General features: G+C 42.3%; 1 protein-coding gene and 1 long non-coding RNA gene across 2 annotated transcripts in view; both read left to right on the top strand.

Moving 5' to 3' along the window:
- The window catches only part of LOC118938177 (B-cell receptor CD22-like), a 34,771-nt gene that overhangs the window by 1,485 nt on the left and 10,617 nt on the right, over nt 1-22,669 (top strand). The window contains exon 2 of the mRNA XM_036940091.1: nt 15,814-16,022. Coding sequence (XP_036795986.1) covers nt 15,814-16,022 — 209 coding nt within the window. The remainder of the gene's footprint in view (nt 1-15,813; nt 16,023-22,669) is intronic.
- Nucleotides 16,770-17,443, top strand: LOC118938179. The gene is made up of 3 exons (XR_005035431.1): nt 16,770-16,811; nt 16,939-17,019; nt 17,114-17,443. It is a non-coding gene; the product is annotated as an uncharacterized LOC118938179 (long non-coding RNA).

Raw genomic sequence — 22,669 nt, 5'->3', positions numbered from 1 at the left:
TGATAGAGGTGTCTCAAAGTGCTCATGCATTTCCCCTCCCTCCCTCCCTCCCTCCCTCCCTCCCTCCCTCCCTCCCTCCCTCACACCCTCCCTCTCTCACTCTCTCTGCAGAGTGTCCATCCTGACCCTAACAGTAACAAGTGCACATCTCTGAAGAAGAATACCAGGTCACCAGAGTGACATCCAGGTAGTAGGTGTGTGTGTGTGTTTGTGTTTGTGTCATTTTATGAAGTGGTGTATAAAGTGCTCATTCAGTGTGTTTGTTCAGAATGTGAGAGACTCACCCAGTGACACATCCCCTCAGAGAGATAGTGAACCACCACAGAGCCTGGACTGAATAGAACCACCACAGAACGTGGACTGAAGAAAAGTACCTCAGAACATCAACTGAAGAGAACCACCACAGATCCTAGACTGAAGAGAATCACCACAGAAGCTGGACTGAAGAGCTACGGTTCCAATCCAAAGCCAGGCCTCACTCCTCTATTCTCTAGCAACCATATCTAGATGGTTTTCCAGACCATGAACTTTAACCTATGAGTAAATGCTGGAATATATTTGTTATTTTCTTATTATGATGATAAATGGGATGGGTTATGCTTCTGCTTTTTTTCAATGGGATTTTCCCATTTCCATATTTTTTCTTGTGGACCAATCTGTTTCCTATCTATAGTTTAAGATAACATTTCTGATATTTTTCTAAGTGGATTTTGCCGTATTGTTATAACATCAATAGTACTACTTTCCTCAGCAACTAATGTGGATAATATTGATAACAGCTTTCTATTATTTTTTTAGCTTTTGGGCCAAGTTTCTCCTGATGTGTTTAATGATTTACTTTGTATTGCTGTCAGAAAAGTATTAATTATTTTTATGTTTTATATTAGGTAATCATATATTGTTTTCTTTCATTTAAAAAAATGTAATCAGTACATTACATATATTTAGCATTTGCAGTTTTTTACATGTTATATTAATTATAATTGTATATTAAAATTGTATATTAAAAACATGTGTCTGTGTGTCTCTCTGTCTCCCCGCCATAGTATAGACAGGCTGCACTACCAGACCCAGACGGTTCAGACTTCTAGATATTCCGAATCCCAGTGTCAGAGGGAGTCCAGTGCCTAAACACACAAATCAAATTGTATTTGAAACATGCGCCGATTACAACAGGTAGACCTTACTGTGAAATGGTTATTAAATGATTATTAAGCAACAATGCAGTTTTTTATGTAAGGAATTTTCCTTTTTTTTAATTATAAAAATTGTAAATAAAACTAAAACTAAATCACAATAAAATAACAATAAACAATTTCATGAAATATTATTCAATGTAAAAAAAACAAAAAAAACGCATCACTCAGACACAATAAGACATAATAATCCCAGACAGACAGACAGACAGACAGACAGACTTAGTAATATGGATGTCAGGGTTCACTTTGGGTCCGTTGTTCTGAAGATCAGAGAGCTGAAGACATCTCTTTCACACAAGAACACAGTGGATATACAGAGCAGCTTGCCTTGGCCTTGGCATAATGACAGCTCACTGTTGTCTGTTGTTTCTAGCTAGTTAATGTTGATAGCTAAAAGTAGGCTCACTAACTAGTTCACTAGTTAACTATGGGGTCTTGCTGTAATTCAGTGGCAGCACATCATATTGTTCACAATCCAGTCCATTCAGAATAGCTGTGTGATGCAGAGAAATGCTTGTTTATTTAGGAAAAATCTTCATGTAGCTAACAAGCTAGCTGAGCTCACTTGTTCGCTCAATTCAAATGTCAGTTCAACATAAGTCCCAATATCACAGTATTTTTATGTTTGCGCCTGGTTAGTTCTCTATACATTTTACATTTTCAAATGTTATTTTACCTTCTATTTTGTATATTTCCATCAGACTACTAGGGACATATGAAGCCTGGAGTCTGCAGTAATGATGAGATGTCAGTAGGGAGAGCTCTAGTCTAGAACACTGGAACCAAAGATACTCCCCTTTCATCTGTTCTGGAACCTTCAGTACCAGCTGATGAGGAGTGATGGGAATGGGTCACATTTTGCCTCTTGTAAAACATGTAGGTCTACTCCTCATATAAAGAAATGTAACTACAGTATTCTGACTTTAGACCATTTTCTATTTAGATACAGTAACATCCCTTATGTGACATGCTGTTCCTGCATGTTAATGACCTGACTAGGCTACTTTAAAATGTGTCAACCACAGAACTCACACATAGGCTATGTCTGCTTCTACTAACACTTACAGTAGACTACTTCTTGTTTCCACGCAGTGACAGTAAGTTGACTGACTGTTCAAGACCTCTCCTCTCCCCTTCACTTCACTCTGTAAGTACACTTGACGGAATCTTGAAATATGGTTTACTTTTGTCGTTTTTAGCCAATCATCACATGACTTCCTGTATCTTTGTACTTGTTGGTTTATATTGAACTGTGTTTTGGTTGTTACATCAGGGCCTGTATTCATAAAGTGTCTCAGATGGTCCATATAATTATGATCTAAAAGGCTAAACTGATCCCAGATCAGCTCTCCTACTCTGATACACTTTGTGAAAACTGACCCTGGACTGTGGTTTCATGTGTTTAGTTTAGATCAGTTTATTCATTTACATGTTTAAAACATGATCAGTAGAGTTTTCCAGTAATATCCAGATCTCCATTCAATGTTCACTGTTTAACAGTTTAACAGTGTACGTTTAACAGGGTCAAGTATAACTGTGTGTGCGTGTGTTTGTGTGTGTGCGTGTGTGTGTGTGTGTGCGTGTGTTTGAGTGAGTGAGTGTAAATTTATTTTTTACATATTAATCAGATTGTTGGATACAGAGTCATGACCAAAATTATTTGCACCCTTGACAAATACAGAGATATATTGTATGCTATAAAAAGATGGGATGTACATTGTACATGTGGTTTCACATAAAGACTTGTGCATGCTGTTTTAAGAGCTCTGAGAGCAATACATTTTGGAAATGGCCTAAAGCGTGACAGTAAGAGTGATTAAGTGGATTCTTCATAAGAGCTTTAGGAGTAGTATTAAGATGAGACACAGTGATGGTGGGTTGTGTTTAGGAGTAGTATTAACATGAGACACAGTGATGGTGGGTTGTGTTTAGGAGTAGTATTAACATGAGACACAGTGATGGTGGGTTGTTTTTAGGAGTAGTATTAACATGAGACACAGTGATGGTGGGTTGTGTTTAGGAGTAGTATTAACATGAGACACAGTGATGGTGGGTTGTGTTTAGGAGTAGTATTAACATGAGACAGTGATGGTGGGTTGTGTTTAGGAGTAGTATTAACATGAGACACAGTGATGGTGGGTTGTGTTTAGGAGTAGTATAAACCTGAGACACAGTGATGGTGGGTTGTGTTTAGGAGTAGTATTAACATGAGACAGTGATGGTGGTTGTGTTTAGGAGTAGTATTGACATGAGACACAGTGATGGTGGGTTGTGTTTAGGAGTAGTATTAACATGAGACACAGTGATGGTGGGTTGTGTTTAGGAGGAGTATTAACATGAGACACAGTGATGGTGGGTTGTGTTTAGGAGTAGTATTAACATGAGACACAGTGATGGTGGGTTGTGTTTAGGAGTAGTATTAACATGAGACACAGTGATGGTGGGTTGTGTTTAGGAGTAGTATTAACATGAGACACAGTGGTGGTGGGTTGTGTTTAGGAGTAGTATTAACATGAGACACAGTGATGGTGGGTTGTGTTTAGGAGTAGTATTAACATGAGACAGTGATGGTGGGATGTGTTTAGGAGTAGTATTAACATGAGACACAGTGATGGTGGGTTGTGTTTAGGAGTAGTACTAACATGAGACACAGTGATGGTGGGTTGTGTTTAGGAGTAGTATTAACAGGAGACACAGTGATGGTGGATTGAAATGTGTCCTTTCCAACAATGCAGAGTTAAAGATAAAAATACAGTGTATTCGGAAAGTATTCAGACCCCTTGACTTTTTCCATATTTTGCTACGTTACAGCCTTGTTCTAAAATGGATTAAATTGTTGCCCCTCATCAATCTCCACACAATACTCCATAATAATAAATACAAAAACAGTATGTTATACAATTTTGAAAATGTATTAAAAATGTAAACTGAAATATCACATTTCAAGGTACTTTGTTGAAGTACCTTGTCAGCGATAACAGCCTTGAGTCTTATTGGGTATGATGCTACAAGCTTAGCAAACTTGAATTTGGGGAGTTTCTCCCATTCTTCTCTGCAGATCCTCTCAAGCTCAGTCAGGTTGGATGGGGAGCATCGCTGCACAGCTATTTCAGGTCTCTCCAGAGATGTTCGATCGGGTTTGTAGTATTGTAGTATTGACATGAGACACAGTGATGGAGGGTTGTGTTTAGGAGTAGTATTAACATGACACACAGTGATGGTGGGTTGTGTTTAGGAGTAGTCTCAACATGAGACACAGTGATGGTGGATTGAAATGGGTCCTTTCCAACAATGCAGAGTTAAAGATAAAAATACAGAGCATTCGGAAAGTATTCAGACCCCTTGACTTTTTCCATATTTTGTTACGTTACAGCCTTCTTCTAAAATGGATTCAATTGTTTTTCGCCCTCATCAATCTACACACAATTCTCCATAATAATAAATACAAAACCAGTTTTTTATAAATTTTTGTAAAAAAAAATTAAACTGAAATATCACATTTCCATAAGTATTAAGACCTTTTACTCAGTACTTTGTTGAAGCACCTTGTCAGCGATAACAGCCTTGAGTCCTCTTGGGTGTGATGCTACAAGCTTAGCAAACTTGAATTTGGGGAGTTTCTCTCATTCTTCTCTGCAGATCCTCTCAAGCTCTGTCAGGTTGGATGGGGAGCATCGCTGCACAGCTATTTTCAGGTCTCTCCAGAGATGTTCGATCGGGTTTGTCCTGCCTTTGGCTGGGCCACTGAAGGACATTCAGAGACTTGTCCCGAAGCCACTCCTGCGTTGTCTTGGCTGTGTGCTTAGGGTCGTTGTCCTGTTGGGAGGTCCTGAGCGCTCTGGAGCAGGTTTTCATCAAGGATCTCTCTCTACTTTTCTCATCTTTCCCTCAATCCTGACTAGTCTCCCAGTCCCTGCAGCTGAAAAACATCCCCACACCATTATGCTGCCACCACCATGCTTCATCGTAGGGATGTGCCAGGTAACCTCCAGACGTGACACTTGGCTTTTGAGGCCAAAGAGTTCCATCTTGGTTTCATCAGACCAGAGAATCTCATTTAGGTGCCTTTTGGCGAAGTTCAAGCTGGCTTTCATGTGCCTTTTACTGAGGAGTGGCTTCCATCTGGCCACTCTACAATAAAGGCCTGATTGGTGGAGTGCTGCAGAGATGGTTATCCATCTGGAAGGTTCTCCCATCTCCACAGAGGAACACTGGAGCTCTGTCAGAGTGACCATCGAGTTATTGGTCACCTACCTGACCAAGGCCCTTCTCCTCCGATTGCTCCGTTCTTCCATTTAAGAATGATGGAGGCCACTGTGTTCTTGGGGACCTTCAATGCTGCAGACATGTTTTGTACCTATCCCCAAATCTTTGCCTAGACCCAATCCTGTCTCGGAGCTCTACAGACAATTCCTTTGACGTCATGGCTTGTTTTTTTCTCTGACATGCATAGTCAACTGTGGGACCTTATATAGACAGGAATTTACCACAGGTGGACTCCAATCACATTTTAAGGACGATCAATGGAAATATGACACACCTGAGCTCAATTCCGAATCTCATAACAAAGGTTATGAATACTTGTGTAACAAAAAAAAAACTTTTTGCTTTGTCTTTATGGTGTATCCTGTGTAGAATGATGAAGGAAATAGTTTATTTATTCCATTTTAGAATAAATCAAATCAAATCAAATCAAATTTTATTTGTCACATACACATGGTTAGCAGATGTTAATGCGAGTGTAGCGAAATGCTTGTGCTTCTAGTTCCGACAATGCAGTAATAACCAACAAGTAATCTAACTAACAATTCCAAAACTACTGTCTTGTGCACAGTGTGAGGGGATAAAGAATATGTACATAAGGATATATGAATGAGTGATGGTACAGAGCAGCATAGGCAAAATACAGTAGATGGTATCGAGTACAGTATATACATATGAGATGAGTATGTAAACAAAGTGGCATAGTTAAAGTGGCTAGTGATACATGTATTACATAAAGATACAGTCGATGATATAGAGTACAGTATATACGTATGCATATGAGATGAATAATGTAGGGTAAGTAACATTATATAAGGTAGCATTGTTTAAAGTGGCTAGTGATATATTTACATCATTTCCCATCAATTCCCATTATTAAAGTGGCTGGAGTTGAGTCAGTGTCAGTGTGTTGGCAGCAGCCACTCAATGTTAGTGGTGGCTGTTTAACAGTCTGATGGCCTTGAGATAGAAGCTGTTTTTCAGTCTCTCGGTCCCAGCTTTGATGCACCTGTACTGACCTCGCCTTCTGGATGATAGCGGGGTGAACAGGCAGTGGCTCGGGTGGTTGATGTCCTTGATGATCTTTATGGCCTTCCTGTGACATCGGGTGGTGTAGGTGTCCTGGAGGGCAGGTAGTTTGCCCCCGGTGATGCGTTGTGCAGACCTCACTACCCTCTGGAGAGCCTTACGGTTGAGGGCGGAGCAGTTGCCGTACCAGGCGGTGATACAGCCCGCCAGGATGCTCTCGATTGTGCATCTGTAGAAGTTTGTGAGTGCTTTTGGTGACAAGCCGAATTTCTTCAGCCTCCTGAGGTTGAAGAGGCGCTGCTGCGCCTTCTTCACAATGCTGTCTGTGTGAGTGGACCAATTCAGTTTGTCTGTGATGTGTATGCCGGGGAACTTAAAACTTTCTACCCTCTCCACTACTGTTCCATCGATGTGGATAGGGGGGTGTTCCCTCTGCTGTTTCCTGAAGTCCACAATCATCTCCTTAGTTTTGTTGACGTTGAGTGTGAGGTTATTTTCCTGACACCACACTCCGAGGGCCCTCACCTCCTCCCTGTAGGCCATCTCGTCGTTGTTGGTATTCAAGCCTACCACTGTTGTGTCGTCCGCAAACTTGATGATTGAGTTGGAGGCGTGCGTGGCCACGCAGTCGTGGGTGAACAGGGAGTACAGGAGAGGGCTCAGAACGCACCCTTGTGGGGCCCCAGTGTTGAGGATCAGCGGGGAGGAGATATAAGGCTGTAATGTAACAAAATGTCAAAATAGGTAAAGGGGTCTGAATACTTACACTGTATAAATGTTTTGAGGGAAGGAATAAATACAGAGAGAATAACGAATATCAATAACGAGTAAAAATAACATCTGTTTCATAGTACCGAGTCGATGTGCAGGGGTATGAGGTAATTGAGGTGTTTGTGTACATACATATAAGGGAAAGGGGGATACCTAGTCAGTTGCACAACTGAATGCATTCAACTGAAATGTGTCTTCTACATTTAATTCAAGCCCTCTGAATCAGAGAGGTGCGTGGGGCTGTATAAATGGACGTAATCGTCGCCCTGGAGCAGTTGTTGTTGTGGGTTAACTGCCTTGATCAAGGGAAGAACTGCAGAATTTCCTGCTTTTGCCAGTTCAGGAAGTCAAAACAGCAACCTTTACTGGCCCAACGCTCTTAACCGCTAGGCTACCTGCTGCCCCATAGGTAGAGGTAAAGTGACTAGGCATCAGGAGCGATAATAGACTAAGTGAGCATAGAAGTAATTTACTGTAGCTCGTCTGGTGGACTTGTGTCACTGGGCAGCTCGCGGCTGTATTTCCCTTTGTAATCCATGATAGTTTGCAAGCCCAGCCACATGCTTCTCGCTTCAGAGCCAGCATAGTAGGATTCAGCCTTAGTCCTGTATTGACGCGTTTCCGGTTTGATTGCTCTTCGGAGGTCGTAGCAGAATTTCTTTAACCATCCGGATTAGTGTCCCGTTGCTTGAAAGCGGAAGCTCTAGCCTTTAGCTCTGTGCAGATGTTTTCTGTAATCCATGGCTTCTGGTTGGTACGTCTGTAGGTCACTGTGGTGACAATGTCGGCGATGCACTTATTAATGAAACGGTGAACGACGTGGTCAGTTCCTCAATGTTATTGGATGAATCCCAGAACTTATTCCAGTCTGTGCTAGTGAACAGTACTGTAGCTGAGCATCCACTTGATCGGGCCACTTCTGTATTCAGCGTGTCTCTGGTACGTCCTGTTTGAGTATTTGCTTGTAGGCAGGAAGCAGGAGGACAAAGGTATGGTCTGATTTGCCAAAGAGAGGGCAAGGGAGGGCCTTTTATTCTTGGGTAGAGTATAGGTGAACTAGAGTTTTGTTCCTCCTAGTTGGACAGGTGAGGATCCAAAAGTGTTCTTCGGCTGTCCCCATAGGAGCACCCTTTTTGGTTCTATGTAGAATTATTTTTGGTTCCTGGTAGAACCTTTTTGTGTTCCATGGAATACCCTCTGTGGAAAGTGTTCTACATGGAACCCAAAAGTGTTCTACCTGGAAACAAAAATAGTTCTTCAAAGTGTTCTCCTATGTGGAGAACCAAATAACCCTTTTAGGTTCTAGATAGCACCATTTGTTTTCTAAGAGTGTAGACAAATCAGCAAGATGTAAATCCACAATGTAAATCCATGATGTAAATCCACGTTCAGCCACGACTCTGAGAAACATATATTACAGTTATTCAGGTCCCGTTGAGAGGATAGCCTCGAGCTCATCCAGTTTGTTGGTCTATTTGTTGGTCTATTTGATCACCGACGTAATCTCGTCAGGATGCCTGCTCGCTTGACTCTCGGCTGCCGGGGATCAGGGTTGCCGGGTATCAGGGTCTGGTCCGGAGTAAGTTGCAGACTCGTTGAAGTTGAAATTTTAGTCCAAATCAAGATTAGTGATCACTGTTGTGATGTTTAGAAGCTGTAGGCCAAAGGAAATGTGTCACTACTTCCACCGAAGTCGGTCCCTCTCCTTGTTCGGGCGGCGTTCGGTGGGTCACCAGCCTTCTAGCCATCACCGATCCACTTTTCATTTTCCGTTGCTTTTGTCCTTGTCTTACACACCTGGTTTCACTCCCTCAATTACTTGTTCATTATTTAACCCTCTGTCCCCCATGTTTGTTAGTGAGTGATTGTTTGTTGTATTTACGGTCCGTATTGTGGGCTAGGTATTATTGACTATTTTTAAGTCTTGAGTAAAATGACGTGTATTATTTATCTCTGCTGTCCTGCGCCTGACTCCTCTGCACCAGCTACACCCAGACCTATTACAACATGATGGCAGAGACATTAAGAACAAAAAAAAGTTAAGACCAGCATAAAAAACACAAATTAGCATCCACTGCAGCACCATCTCCTTCTATCACCATCCTCCTCTATTGGACATAAGGGCCAACATTGTAACATAATATGATAGTGGCTAATACTACTATAGACATCAGTGTTTGTGTGCTTAAATGTGACTTGGTCAAGTACTAGCCAGTGTTGTGTTTCATTAGTTTGTTATGTTGTTATTGACCCAAAATGTTTGAGGACATTATTATTAGGTACCAGTACTAAACACAACGACCAACAGTGGTTGTGTGTGTGTGTGTGTGTGTGTGTGGTTTTACTATCCTTGTGTGGACCAGAAGTCCTCACAAGGACAGAAAATCAAGGAAAAGTTGGACAAGTGGGTATATTTCACAGGTCCACACAAGGAAAAAGGCTATTTTTGTTTGAGGGTTAATTATGAGTTAGACTTAGGTTTAGGGGTTAGGATTAAGATTAGGGTTAGGGTTAGGGTTAGGGTTAGTGGTTAGGGTTAGTGGTTAGGGTTAGTGGTTAGGGTTAGGGTTAGGGTTAGTGGTTAGGGTTAGGGTTAGTGATTAGGGTTAGGGTTAGGGTTAGTGGTTAGGGTTAGGGTTAGTGGTTAGGGTTAGTGGTTAGGGTTAGGGTTAGGGTTAGGGTTAGTGGTTAGGGTTAGTGTTAGTGGTTAGGGTTAGGGTTAGGGTTAGGGTTAGAGTTAGTGGTTAGGGTTAGGGTTAGGGTTAGTGGTTAGGGTTAGTGGTTAGGGTTAGGGTTAGGGTTAGGAAAAACATTTTGAATGGGAATAGATGTTTTGGTCCAGGAATGAACACAACATTTTGTCTGTGTTTGTCATTAGTTTACTCCAATTAGAGGAGGGGGGGTAGGGCAAGGCGAAAATAATAAAGATTCAGATTGTTTAATAGTCACATGCACAGGGTTGCAGGTGTAATTGCAGGGTACAGTGATAATCTTAGGCTTGGAGCTCCAACATGCAGGACTAGTGAAATAAAATGATGAAAAATGGTAATGAAACCAACAGAAATAGAACTAGCACTATATAGATAATAACTCTGGCAGTGATGAATAATGACCATTGGGGTGGAGGCAGAGTAAAGACTGTAGAGGGGGTGGGGTGGAATGACCATAGGGGGAGCAGCAGCATGATCCTTGGGGTGGAGGCAGAGTAAAGACTGTAGAGGGGGTGGGGTGGAATGACCATAGGGGGAGCAGCAGCATGATCCTTGGGGTGGAGGCTGTAGAGGGGGTGGGGTGGAATGACCATAGGGGGAGCAGCAGCATGATCATTGGGGTGGAGGCTGTAGAGGAGGTGGGGTGGAATGACCATAGGGGGAGCAGCAGCATGATCATTGGGGTGGAGGCTGTAGAGGGGGTGGGGTGGAATGACCATAGGGGGAGCAGCAGCATGATCCTTGGGGTGGAGGCTGTAGAGGGGGTGGGGTGGAATGACCATAGGGGGAGCAGCAGCATGATCCTTGGGGTGGAGGCTGTAGAGGGGGTGGGGTGGAATGACCATAGGGGGAGCAGCAGCATGATCCTTGAGTGGAAAATATATTTACAAAAAATACATATAAAAACTGAAACGGCCTCTCACTGTCAACTGCGTTTATTTTCAGCAAACTTAACATGTGTCAATATTTCTATGATAACAAGATTGAACAACTGAGACATAGACTGACCAAGTTCCACAGATATGTGACGAACAGAAAGGGCATAATGTCACCCTGAACAAACGGGGGGGGGGGGAGGGGTCAAAATCAAAAGTAACTCTCAGTATCTGGTGTGGCCACCAGCTGCATTAAGTACTGCAGTGCATCTCCTCCACATGGACTGCACCAGATTGGCCAGATCTTGCTGTGAGATTTTACCTCACTCTACCACCAAGGCACCTGCAAGTTCCCAGACATTTCTGGTGGGAATGGCCCTAGCCCTCACCCGCCGATCCAACAGGTGCCAGACGTGCTCATTGGGATTGAGATCAGGGCTCTTCGCTGGCCATGGCAGAACACTGACATTCCTGTCTTGCAGGAAATCACACAAAGAAAGAGCAGTATGGCTGGTGGCATTGTCATGCTGGAGGGTCATGTCAGGACGAGCCTGCAGGAAGGGTACCACATGAGGGAGGAGGATGTCTTCCCTGTAACGCACAGCTTTGAGATAGCCTGCAATGACAACAAGCTCAGTCCAATGACCACACCACCCCAGACCATGACGGACCCTCCACCTCCAAATCGATCCCGCTCCAGAGTACAGGCCTCGGTGTAAAGCTCAGTCCTTTGACGATGAAAGCGAATCCAACCATCACCCCTGGTGATACAAAACCGTGACTCATCAGTGAAGATATCTTTTTGCCAGTCCTGTCTGGTCCAGCGACGGTGGGTTTGTGCCCATAGGCGATGCTGTTGCCGGTGATGTCTGGTTAGGACCTGCCTTACAACAGGCCTACAAGTCCTCAGTCCAGCCTCTCTCAGCCTACTGTTGTACCGATCCTGTGCAGGTGTTGTTACACGTGGTCTGCCACTGCGAGGATGATCTCTGTGGAGATGGGAGAACGTTCCAGATGGACAATTACATTGATTGAAGCCACAATCTATCTGCAATATTGAATCTGAACAACCCCCTTAAAAAAGTGTGTGTGTGTGTCACTTGCTGTTTATCCTCACAGCTTGGTGATAACAGCTATCATTGAACCTGGTGGTCAGTCTTTAGGCTGCTGTACAGCTTGGTGATAACAGCTATCATTCAACCTGGTGGTCAGTCTTTAGGCTGCTGTACAGCTTGGTGATAGCAGCTATCATTCAACCTGGTGGTCAGACTTTAGGCTGCTGTACAGCTTGGTGATAGCAGCTATCATTCAACCTGGTGGTCAGTCTTTAGGCTGCTGTACAGCTTGGTGATAGCAGCTATCATTCAACCTGGTGGTCAGTCTTTAGGCTGCTGTACAGCTTGGTGATAGCAGCTATCATTGAACCTGTTGGTCAGTCTTTAGGCTGCTGTACAGCTTGGTGATAGCAGCTATCATTCAACCTGTTGGTCAGTCTTTAGGCTGCTGTACAGATTGGTGATAGCAGCTATCATTCAACCTGTTGGTCAGTCTTTAGGCTGCTGTACAGCTTGGTGATAGCAGCTATCATTCAACCTGGTGGTCAGTCTTTAGGCTGCTGTACAGCTTGGTGATAGCAGCTATCATTCAACCTGGTGGTCATTCAACCTGGTGGTCAGTCTTTAGGCTGCTGTACAGCTTGGTGATAGCAGCTATCATTCAACCTGGTGGTCAGTCTTTAGGCTGCTGTACAGCTTGGTGATAGCAGCTATCATTCAACCTGGTGGTCAGTCTTTAGGCTGCTGTACAGCTTGGCGGACCGTAAAGGATGGAACATTTATCCTCCTATATTTGTGGTTCTGAGACGAAAACAGCTTCTGAATAATCAAAATATGTGTTTATAGTAATACAGATCTGTTCAATAAGAGATTGTTGTTGTTGATGATGATGATGATGATGATGATGATGATTACTTTACTGTATCCATTAGGAAATAGATTTAGCATCATACAGCATGTCATCTGAAATAGACAGATGTAGACAGACATGCAACACATCACACACATTACATACATAGTGCAATAGACTTACAGACAGACAGTATTCACATAGACAACCATATAGCACAATACAATACAACACAATATGAGCCTGGTTCATCTTCAGTAATGAGGCCCTGTACCCCATTTACAGTTTAAACTTCTATGTATCATGTGGAGTTATTCACCAGCTATAGAGTGAGTTGTTGTTTATGTTTCTAAGAATGCAGGGTGGGAGATGTAACAATGGCCTTGAGAACAGCAGGAAGTGTGTTGGTGGTCTTTCTCTGGTCTGTAGCAGGTATGGTCTCATTCTTATCTTTTAGTTGCTCTGTTTAACAATCTACAGACATTTATAAGAGGATAAGAATCATAATGTTATTCTGGTGTGTTCTGTTAGGAGTCTCCACTTCACTTTAAATCTTTCACACCTCACTGAGTGATGCTTTTCTACAGTTTCCATTCACACTCAGCAACTACAGCAACAAAGTGTGAACAAACCCTACTTTCAGTGTGAGCCAATTGGCCTTGGCTTAATTCTGATACCATTGTGTTGTGTGACTGTGTTTCAGTGGTACTGGGTCAGAATGGCTGGAGTGTTACATACACCACTCAGAGTATCTGTACCTTGAAGGGGTCGACAGTGAAGCTGTCCTGCTCTTACACATATCCCAGTGGCTATACAATCACAACAACCTTCTGGTTCACTAGAAATGATGCTGTTGGTCCTGTAAGTCTGAGTGATGATCCAGACTACAAAGGACGTGTGACGTACCATAAGGATAAAGAGATTGGTCACACCCTGACAATCACAGACCTGAGAGAGAGTGACTCAGCTACGTACAAATTCAGATTTACAGATCAGACTGGAACATGGAGGTATACTGGTGAACCTGGAATCACTCTGTCTGTCACAGGTACAGTTGCATTCAATATAGTTAAACTGTTGAATTCCATTTAGTTCAGGAAAATGTCTTGGTTTGTATTTGTCTGTATAACATAGGATTTCCAACATCTTTGTATTAGAGTGATAAGTCAGTGATAAAGGGATTTACAGTGATATTGTTTTTTCTCCAGGTCTTCAGGTGAAGGTGACTGGTGGACATCAGGATAAGACACTGACCTGTAGCACCACCTGTACTCTGACTGACAACCCCACCTACATCTGGTACAAGAACGGACACAAAGTAAAGGAGGACACTTCCAGCCTGTACTCAGACTACATTAGTGATGCAGACAGTTACTCCTGTGCTGTAAAAGGCCATGAGGATCTCCTCTCTCCTGCAGTGTGTAAGTGTGGACTTTTACATATAACATTTGTTTCAGGTTGTCAGACAATCATTATTGAATTTGCTGTGAATGTGACGTCCACTTCTGCTTTAGTTCCGTATGCTTTGCCACGCAGTGTTGAATGGGCTTCAAGATATATAATCACGTTCATGAAAACGCAGTCAATGGATGAATTTACTTCTACCAGATACCTGTCAATATGTTGTTGTGCCTGTACACCATTGCACTACATTTTTTGAGCACTGAAGACCCATGAAAAAAACTAAAAAAGTTTAAAAACTACAAAGCTTAATGATAGTCACTTCCTGGTTACTTTCACAGGATATGATTTAAACATTATTATTTATATATTTTCATTTGTACTTGGAGGTGAGGTGCCCTGATTGGTGTCACTCGTTAGTCAGAATGTGTTACAACTGGGGTTTTATTTTGTTTGCCTCTTCTTGGGTAAATGTTGTGGCCTCTCATGTCTTTTTGTTCCAGTTGTTGTTGATAGTACATTTTCAATGGACTCCCCCATGAGAGTCTTTCAGAGCCCACTGGTCTCATTTTTGTCTTTTTCAGTGACTCTTTAATTAATTCCCACTTTTGTTTTGGTTACATTTTAGGTTTTCTTGCTGGGGAACGTAACAGCATAAGTGTATACAGTAGATCTTGTAATTAAGAGTCTTATAAAGGTGTTATGTTGTCTTGTATTTCAGGTAAGAAGTGTTGGAGTGTGACTTACACCCATCAGAGTATCTGTACCTTGAAGGGGTCAACAGTGGACATATCCTGCTCTTACACATATCCCAGTTATCATGAGCTCAAACAAGCTTTCTGGTTTACTAAATGGTCTGGTATGGAGGCTGAAGATCTGAGCTCAGTACCAGAGTATGAGGGTCATATAGAGTACCTTGGGGATAAGAAGAGTGACTGTACCCTGAGAATCACAGACCTGAGATTGAGTGACTCTGCTGGGTACATGTTCAGATTCATAACATCTGGAGATAAGTTTGCTGGCTCACCTGTCTCCCTGACTGTCTCAGGTAATCTGTCACACATCTCACATCTATTACTGTAATTACCTTATTAGGGCAGTCATACAGACACAGTAGTGGTATGTGGTGGAAAATATAAAATCTAGTTTTTCACATAAAATGACATATATAGGAGGATATTAATGATTTGTTTCCTTTTACTCTAGATGTTGTGTTGGAGATGGATCCTACATCTGCGTCAGAGAGGGAGAATGTCACACTGAGATGTCGAACCAAATGTACACTGGACCCCATCACAGTCTACAGTTGGTATAAGAATGGACAGCCTATACCAAACAGCAACACCTCCTCTCCTGTCTATATCCTATTCTCAGTCAGCAGTGAGGATACAGGCAGATACTCCTGTTCTGTAGAAGGACATGAGAATCTCCCCTTTAATGAAGAGACTCTCACTGTCACATGTAAGGACATGGGGTTTAAACCTTTAGTTTGGTAAATTAACATTGTATTGACAGATCCACATGATACTTGAATTGATCATCTTCAATAAGAGGGTGGATCTAAAAGTCATTGTGTGGAAAAGTACAATTGTGCAATGTTTATATAATATGTTTAATGACTGTCCTAATTTGTACTAAATCTACTGTCTTTTACACCAGATGGTCCAAGGAACACCTCAGTGTCAGTCAGTCCCTCTGGTGACATAGTGGAGGGCAGTTCAGTGACTCTGACCTGCAGCAGTGATGCAAACCCACCTGTGGACAAATACACCTGGTACAAGAAGAACGTAACCTCACCAAAAGCATCAGGACAGAGTTACAGCATCACTAACATCATCTCTGAGGACAGAGGAGAATATTACTGTGAGGCTGAGAATAAATATGGACGTCTCAACTCTTCTTCTGTGTTTGTGGGCGTTCAGCGTATGTACATCTAATCTTCCTCTATTCATTGATAATCACACAGGTCAACAACAATAAATAATAGTTAGTAATGTGAGACACTCATCATACTGTATGACATAATTAAATACATATTGTTTCATTTTGTTCTTCCCTGGTTTCCTCTGTCATGTCTCCACCATGCATGTATAACCTCATGATACTACAGCAGTGTTTCCCTGGTTTCCTCTGTCATATCTCCACCATGCATTTATAACCTCATGATACTACAGCAGTGTTTCCCTGGTTTCCTCTATGTCATATCTCCATCATGCATTTATAACCTCATGATACTACAGCAGTGTTTCCCTGGTTTCCTCTATGTCATATCTCCACCATGCATTTATAACCTCATGATACTACAGCAGTGTTTCCCTGGTTTCCTCTATGTCATATCTCCATCATGCATTTATAACCTCATGATACTACAGCAGTGTTTCCCTGGTTTCCTCTGTCATATCTCCACCATGCATTTATAACCTCATGATACTACAGCAGTGTTTCCCTGGTTTCCTGTGGTGGGGGTGGGGGCTGTCCTGACTGCTGGAGCTCTGCTACTCACCATCTACTGCACTCTGAAGAGGTGAGGATTTAATTTTCATATACTGTATTAGTAACACATCAACCTCCACTAGAGGTCAGTAGAGAGCAGAACTCACTCTGTCCCTCTTTACAGGAGATCCACAGGAGGAAGTGATGCCACAGCAGACACACAGGTGATAATGTCAAAAACCAACGTTATTTCAATCCCAATACCACAAACATAGACAATAAATGAATGAATTCATGTATTTGTGTTTTATGCAGTATTGAGTGTTCGTGTTTCTGTGTCTCTCTCTGCAGAGTGTCCATCCTGACCCCAACAGTGACATGTACACATCTCTGAACATGAAGACCAGGTCACCAGAGTATGACACCCTGGCAGTAAGTCTCTTATGATGCAGTCTGTGTGTCCGTGTACATACAAGTGTTAGAGGGAGGGGTTTGTAAAGTTCTCATTCAATGTGTCTCCTTTCAGAATGTGAGGGATTCGCAGTGACACAGCCCTCAGATACATGCTGAGCCCTCCGATTACGAGAACTTAAGAGAACCACCACAGAACCTGGACTGAAGAGAACCACCACAGAATTTGGACTGAAGAGAACCAAAACAGAACCTGGACTGAAGAGCAACAGCATCAAACCAAAGCTAGGCCTCACAATGTTATTCTCTTACTATCATAATGCTTTATAGTCTAGAAGGTTTGAGACAATGAGCTTTAACTTCTGAGTAAGATTGATTTAGATTGTTCTCCTAATGATAAATACAGTATGTGCACTACCATTCAAAGGGTTGCTGTCACTTAAAATGTCCTTGTTTTTGAAAGAAAAGCAAAAAAAAATGTGTCCATTAAAATAGCATCTAATTGATCAGAAATGCAGTGTAGACATTGTTAATGTTGTAAATTACTATTCTACCTGGAAAATGCAGATGTTTTATGGAATATCTACAAAGGCGGACAGAGGCCAATTATCAGCAACCATTACTCCTGTTTTCCAATGGCACGTTGTGTTAGCTAATCCAAGTGTATCATTTTGAAAGTCAAATTAATCATTAGAAAACCATATTGTAATTATGTTAGTTAGCACAGCTGAAAACTGTTGTGCTCACTGATTAAAGAAGCAATGAAACTGGCCTTCTTTAGACTAGTTGAGTATCTGGAGCATCTGCATTTGTGGATTCATTTACAGGTTCAACATGTCAACTTATCTGTTTACTATCTGTAGATTGTATTGCTTATATTTTTTATGGGATTTTGCCAATTTCAGATTTTTTATAACATACAAAGTTTTGTCTTGTCTTAGTGACACAAACATGAATTATATTGACAAGAGATTTTAAATATTTGTATCTCTGGAGTTGTTCCTGATGTGTTAAAATATGTTTTACTTTGTATTGCTGTCAGTCATTACTGGTCATTTTATATTTTATATTATGTAATACCATATTCTTCAGTGTCATGATATTGCTTGTTTCATTATCAAATAATAAATAATGACGTATTTTAGACACATTGAAAACAGTATAAGCATCATGTTGTAAATAAGCTCAAAGGTAGACAAAAAAAGACAACAAATAAATTGATTGTTTGACTAACATGCATTGATTCATAACTAAATCCATTCTGCTCGTTTCTTGTATTTCTACCTATTGGAGACAGGATGGAACAATTGAACCACATAGCTAGGCTATAGGCAGGTCAGGGATACTACATTGCTGTCAGGAGACACTGTCATAGATCAACACTGTTCATCACCTCCCCGTCTCCCCCCTCTCTCCCCCCCTCTCCCCCCCTCTCTCCCCTCTCTCTCCCCTCTCTCCCCTCTCTCCTCCCCTCTCTCCCCCCCTCTCTCCCCTCCTCTCCCCCCTCTCTCCCCCTCTCCCCCCCCTCTCTCCCCTCTCTCTCCCCTCTCTCCCCTCCTCTCTCCCCTCTCTCCCCCCTCTCTCCCCTCTCTCCCCCCCTCTCTCTCCCCCTCCCCTCTCTCTCCCCTCTCTCCCCTCTCTCCCCCCCTCTCTCCCCTCTCTCCCCACCTCTCTCCCCTCTCTCCCCCCCTCTCTCCCCTCCTCTCCCCCCTCTCTCCCCCTCTCCCCCCCCTCTCTCCCCTCTCTCTCCCCTCTCTCCCCTCTCTCCCCCCTCTCTCCCCTCTCTCCCCCCTCTCTCCCCTCTCTCCCCCCCTCTCTCTCCCCCTCCCCTCTCTCTCCCCCTATCTCTCCCTCTCACCCCCTCTCTCCCCCCCTCTCTCCCTCCCTCCCCCCCTCTCTCTCCCCCTCTCTCTCTCTCTCTCTCTCTCCCCCTCTCTCCCCATCTCTCCCCCCCTGTTAGTTAACAGACACTCTTATCCAGAGCGACTTACAGGACTTTCAGAGTTCCACATTCTAATTATATCTCCCCTCACCTACAGTACAGAACATAGAATTATAATGTAGAACTGTGATACTCTATCTCCCCTCACCTACAGTACAGAACATAGAGAGCATCACAGTTCTACATTATAATTCTATCTCCCCTCACCTACAGTACAGAACATAGAGAGCAACACAGTTCTACATTATAATTATATGTGCTGTACTGTAGGTGAGGGAAGATCGTATCAGAGTTTTACATTCTAATTATACATTCTGTACTGTAGGTGTAGGGAGAGAGTATCAGAGTTCTAATTTTATCTAATTTTAGCTCCCCTCATCTCCCCTCATCTACAGTAAATAACATAGAAATAGAATGTGGAACTATAATACTCTCAATGTTTAGTCTCTCACTAGTTGTGGTTATATGTGTGGTGAGATAGAGAGTATCAGAGATCTACATGAGAGATTATGTGGCTTTGTCAACATCAAGAATACCAACATGGCTGCTCTCGCCTTGGAGAGGCTCCAGGTGAGAGGTGGGATGAAACATAATGCTGTCAAATGCCTTTAACTATGTGAGATGTGCTTTCAATTATTTAGCTTGAACTTTAGGAGATTGTACTTTTGGGAATATGCTATTGGTTCCTTTGTACTATTGTGACAATGCTATTGGTTCCATGTATTTTGACAGTGGATGCTGTGGTATGTATTTTGACAGTGGATGATGTTGTATGTATTTTGACAGTGGATGATGTTGTATGTATTTTGACAGTGGATGATGTTGTATGTATTTTGACAGTAGATGATGTTGTATGTATTATGACAGTGGATGATGTTGTATGTATTATGACAGTGGATGCTGTTGTATGTATTATGACAGTGGATGATGTTGTATGTATTATGACAGTGGATGATGTTGTATGTATTTTGACAGTGGATGCTGTTGTATGTATTATGACAGTGGATGATGTTGTATGTATTATGACAGTGGATGATGTTGTCTGTATTATGACAGTGGATGATGTTGTATGTATTATGACAGTGGATGATGTTGTCTGTATTATGACAGTGGATGATGTTGTCTGTATTTTGACAGTGGATGCTGTTGTATGTATTTTGACAGTGGATGATGTTGTATGTATTATGACAGTGGATGATGTTGTATGTATTTTGACAGTGGATGATGTTGTATGTATTATGACAGTGGATGATGTTGTATGTATTATGACAGTGGATGCTGTTGTATGTATTATGACAGTGGATGATGTTGTATGTATTATGACAGTGGATGATGTTGTATGTATTATGACAGTGGATGCTGTTGTATGTATTATGACAGTGGATGATGTTGTATGTATTATGACAGTGGATGATGTTGTATGTATTTTGACAGTGGATGATGTTGTATGTATTATGACAGTGGATGATGTTGTATGTATTATGACAGTGGATGATGTTGTATGTATTATGACAGTGGATACTGTTGTATGTATTATGACAGTGGATGATGTTGTATGTATTATGACAGTGGATGATGTTGTCTGTATTATGACAGTGGATGATGTTGTATGTATTATGACAGTGGATGATGTTGTCTGTATTATGACAGTGGATGATGTTGTCTGTATTTTGACAGTGGATGCTGTTGTATGTATTTTGACAGTGGATGATGTTGTATGTATTATGACAGTGGATGATGTTGTATGTATTTTGACAGTGGATGATGTTGTATGTATTATGACAGTGGATGATGTTGTATGTATTATGACAGTGGATGCTGTTGTATGTATTATGACAGTGGATGATGTTGTATGTATTTTGACAGTGGATGATGTTGTATGTATTTTGACAGTGGATGATGTTGTATGTATTATGACAGTGGATGCTGTTGTATGTATTTTAACAGTGGATGATGTTGTATGTATTTTGACAGTGGATGCTGTGGTATGTATTTTGACAGTGGATGATGTTGTATGTATTTTGACAGTGGATGATGTTGTATGTATTATGACAGTGGATGCTGTTGTATGTATTTTGACTGTGGATGATGTTGTATGTATTATGACAGTGGATGATGTTGTATGTATTATGACAGTGGATGATGTTGTATGTATTTTGACTGTGGATGATGTTGCATGTATTATGACAGTGGATGATGTTGTATGTATTATGACTGTGGATGATGTTGTATGTATTATGACAGTGGATGATGTTGTATGTATTATGACAGTGGATGATGTTGTATGTATTATGACAGTGGATGATGTTGTATGTATTATGACAGTGGATGATGTTGTATGTATTATGACAGTGGATGATGTTGTATGTATTTTGACTGTGGATGATGTTGCATGTATTATGACAGTGGATGATGTTGTATGTATTATGACTGTGGATGATGTTGTATGTATTATGACAGTGGATGATGTTGTATGTATTATGACAGTGGATGATGTTGTATGTATTATGACAGTGGATGATGTTGTATGTATTATGACTGTGGATGATGTTGTATGTATTATGACAGTGGATGCTGTTGTATGTATTTTAACAGTGGATGATGTTGTATGTATTTTGACAGTGGATGCTGTTGTATGTATTTTGACAGTGGCTGCTGTTGGTCCTCCTGTCCAGGGGGTGGAGCTGGAGAGCACCAGGCTGGTGATTTGGTACCCAGACCGCTAGGTCCTCTCCTCAGAGGACCAACCTCCAACCTAGACCTCAACACCTCCTCAGCCTCCCATTACGCCGCCACAGGGTAAGGACATCCGACTATCTGTCAAAACATCAACTATATATTATAAACTTATATAAGCATTTATAATGTTGTATTCTAAATTGTTACTAATCTATGGGCCATGAATTGTATAAAATTACAGATAACTGACAGAAGGTGGGGATGGGAGCACTTGTGTGCAGGTGCTTGTGTTTTCATACTGTTTGTGTGTCTCTCTCCCAGGCCCAGGAGGACGGCTCCCATCAATGGTGATGAGTGTTTCTTCTGGAGGACCACTGGCTGCCTGTATGGTGACAAATGTCGCATCAAACACAAGCCTGACCATAGAGGAAGAGACAGGAAACCATGGCAACCCTGAACACCCTGACAACCCTGACCACCCTGACTACCCTGACCACCCAGACCACCCAGACTACCCTGACCACCCTGACCCACTGACCATCCAGACTACCCTGACCACCCTGACCACCCTGACCACCCTGACTACCCTGACCACCCTGACCACCCTGAACACCCAGACCACCCTGACCACCCTGACCACCCTGACCACCCTGACCACCCAGACTACCCTGACCACCCTGACCCACTGACCATCCAGACTTCCCTGACTACCCTGACCACCCTGACCACCCTGAACACCCAGACTACCCTGACTACCCTGACCACCCAGACCCACTGACCACCCTGGCCACCACGCACCATCCAGATATAACAGAGGGAAGAAGAAGAGGAGGAAGAGGAAGAACAGAATAATGAATATGAAGATTGAGGTAGAGGAATAGGGACCGTGTACCTACCTTAAAAGGGAACAGGAAGCTTGGACAGAATGGGGGTGTTGGGGGGTGCCACCACTTTTGTAGTCCTCTGACACACAGCACAGACAGAACACTGGACATACAGTATGAGTGTGTCAATCAAAGTGAAGAGGAGTGCTCCTCTGATTTCTTTTCC

The sequence above is a fragment of the Oncorhynchus mykiss genome, chromosome 13, assembly GCF_013265735.2.
Source record: "Oncorhynchus mykiss isolate Arlee chromosome 13, USDA_OmykA_1.1, whole genome shotgun sequence".
NCBI classification, from domain to species: domain Eukaryota; kingdom Metazoa; phylum Chordata; class Actinopteri; order Salmoniformes; family Salmonidae; genus Oncorhynchus; species Oncorhynchus mykiss.
The sequence above is the reverse complement of the archived record's forward strand: the minus strand, read 5'-3'. Positions and strand labels throughout refer to the sequence as shown.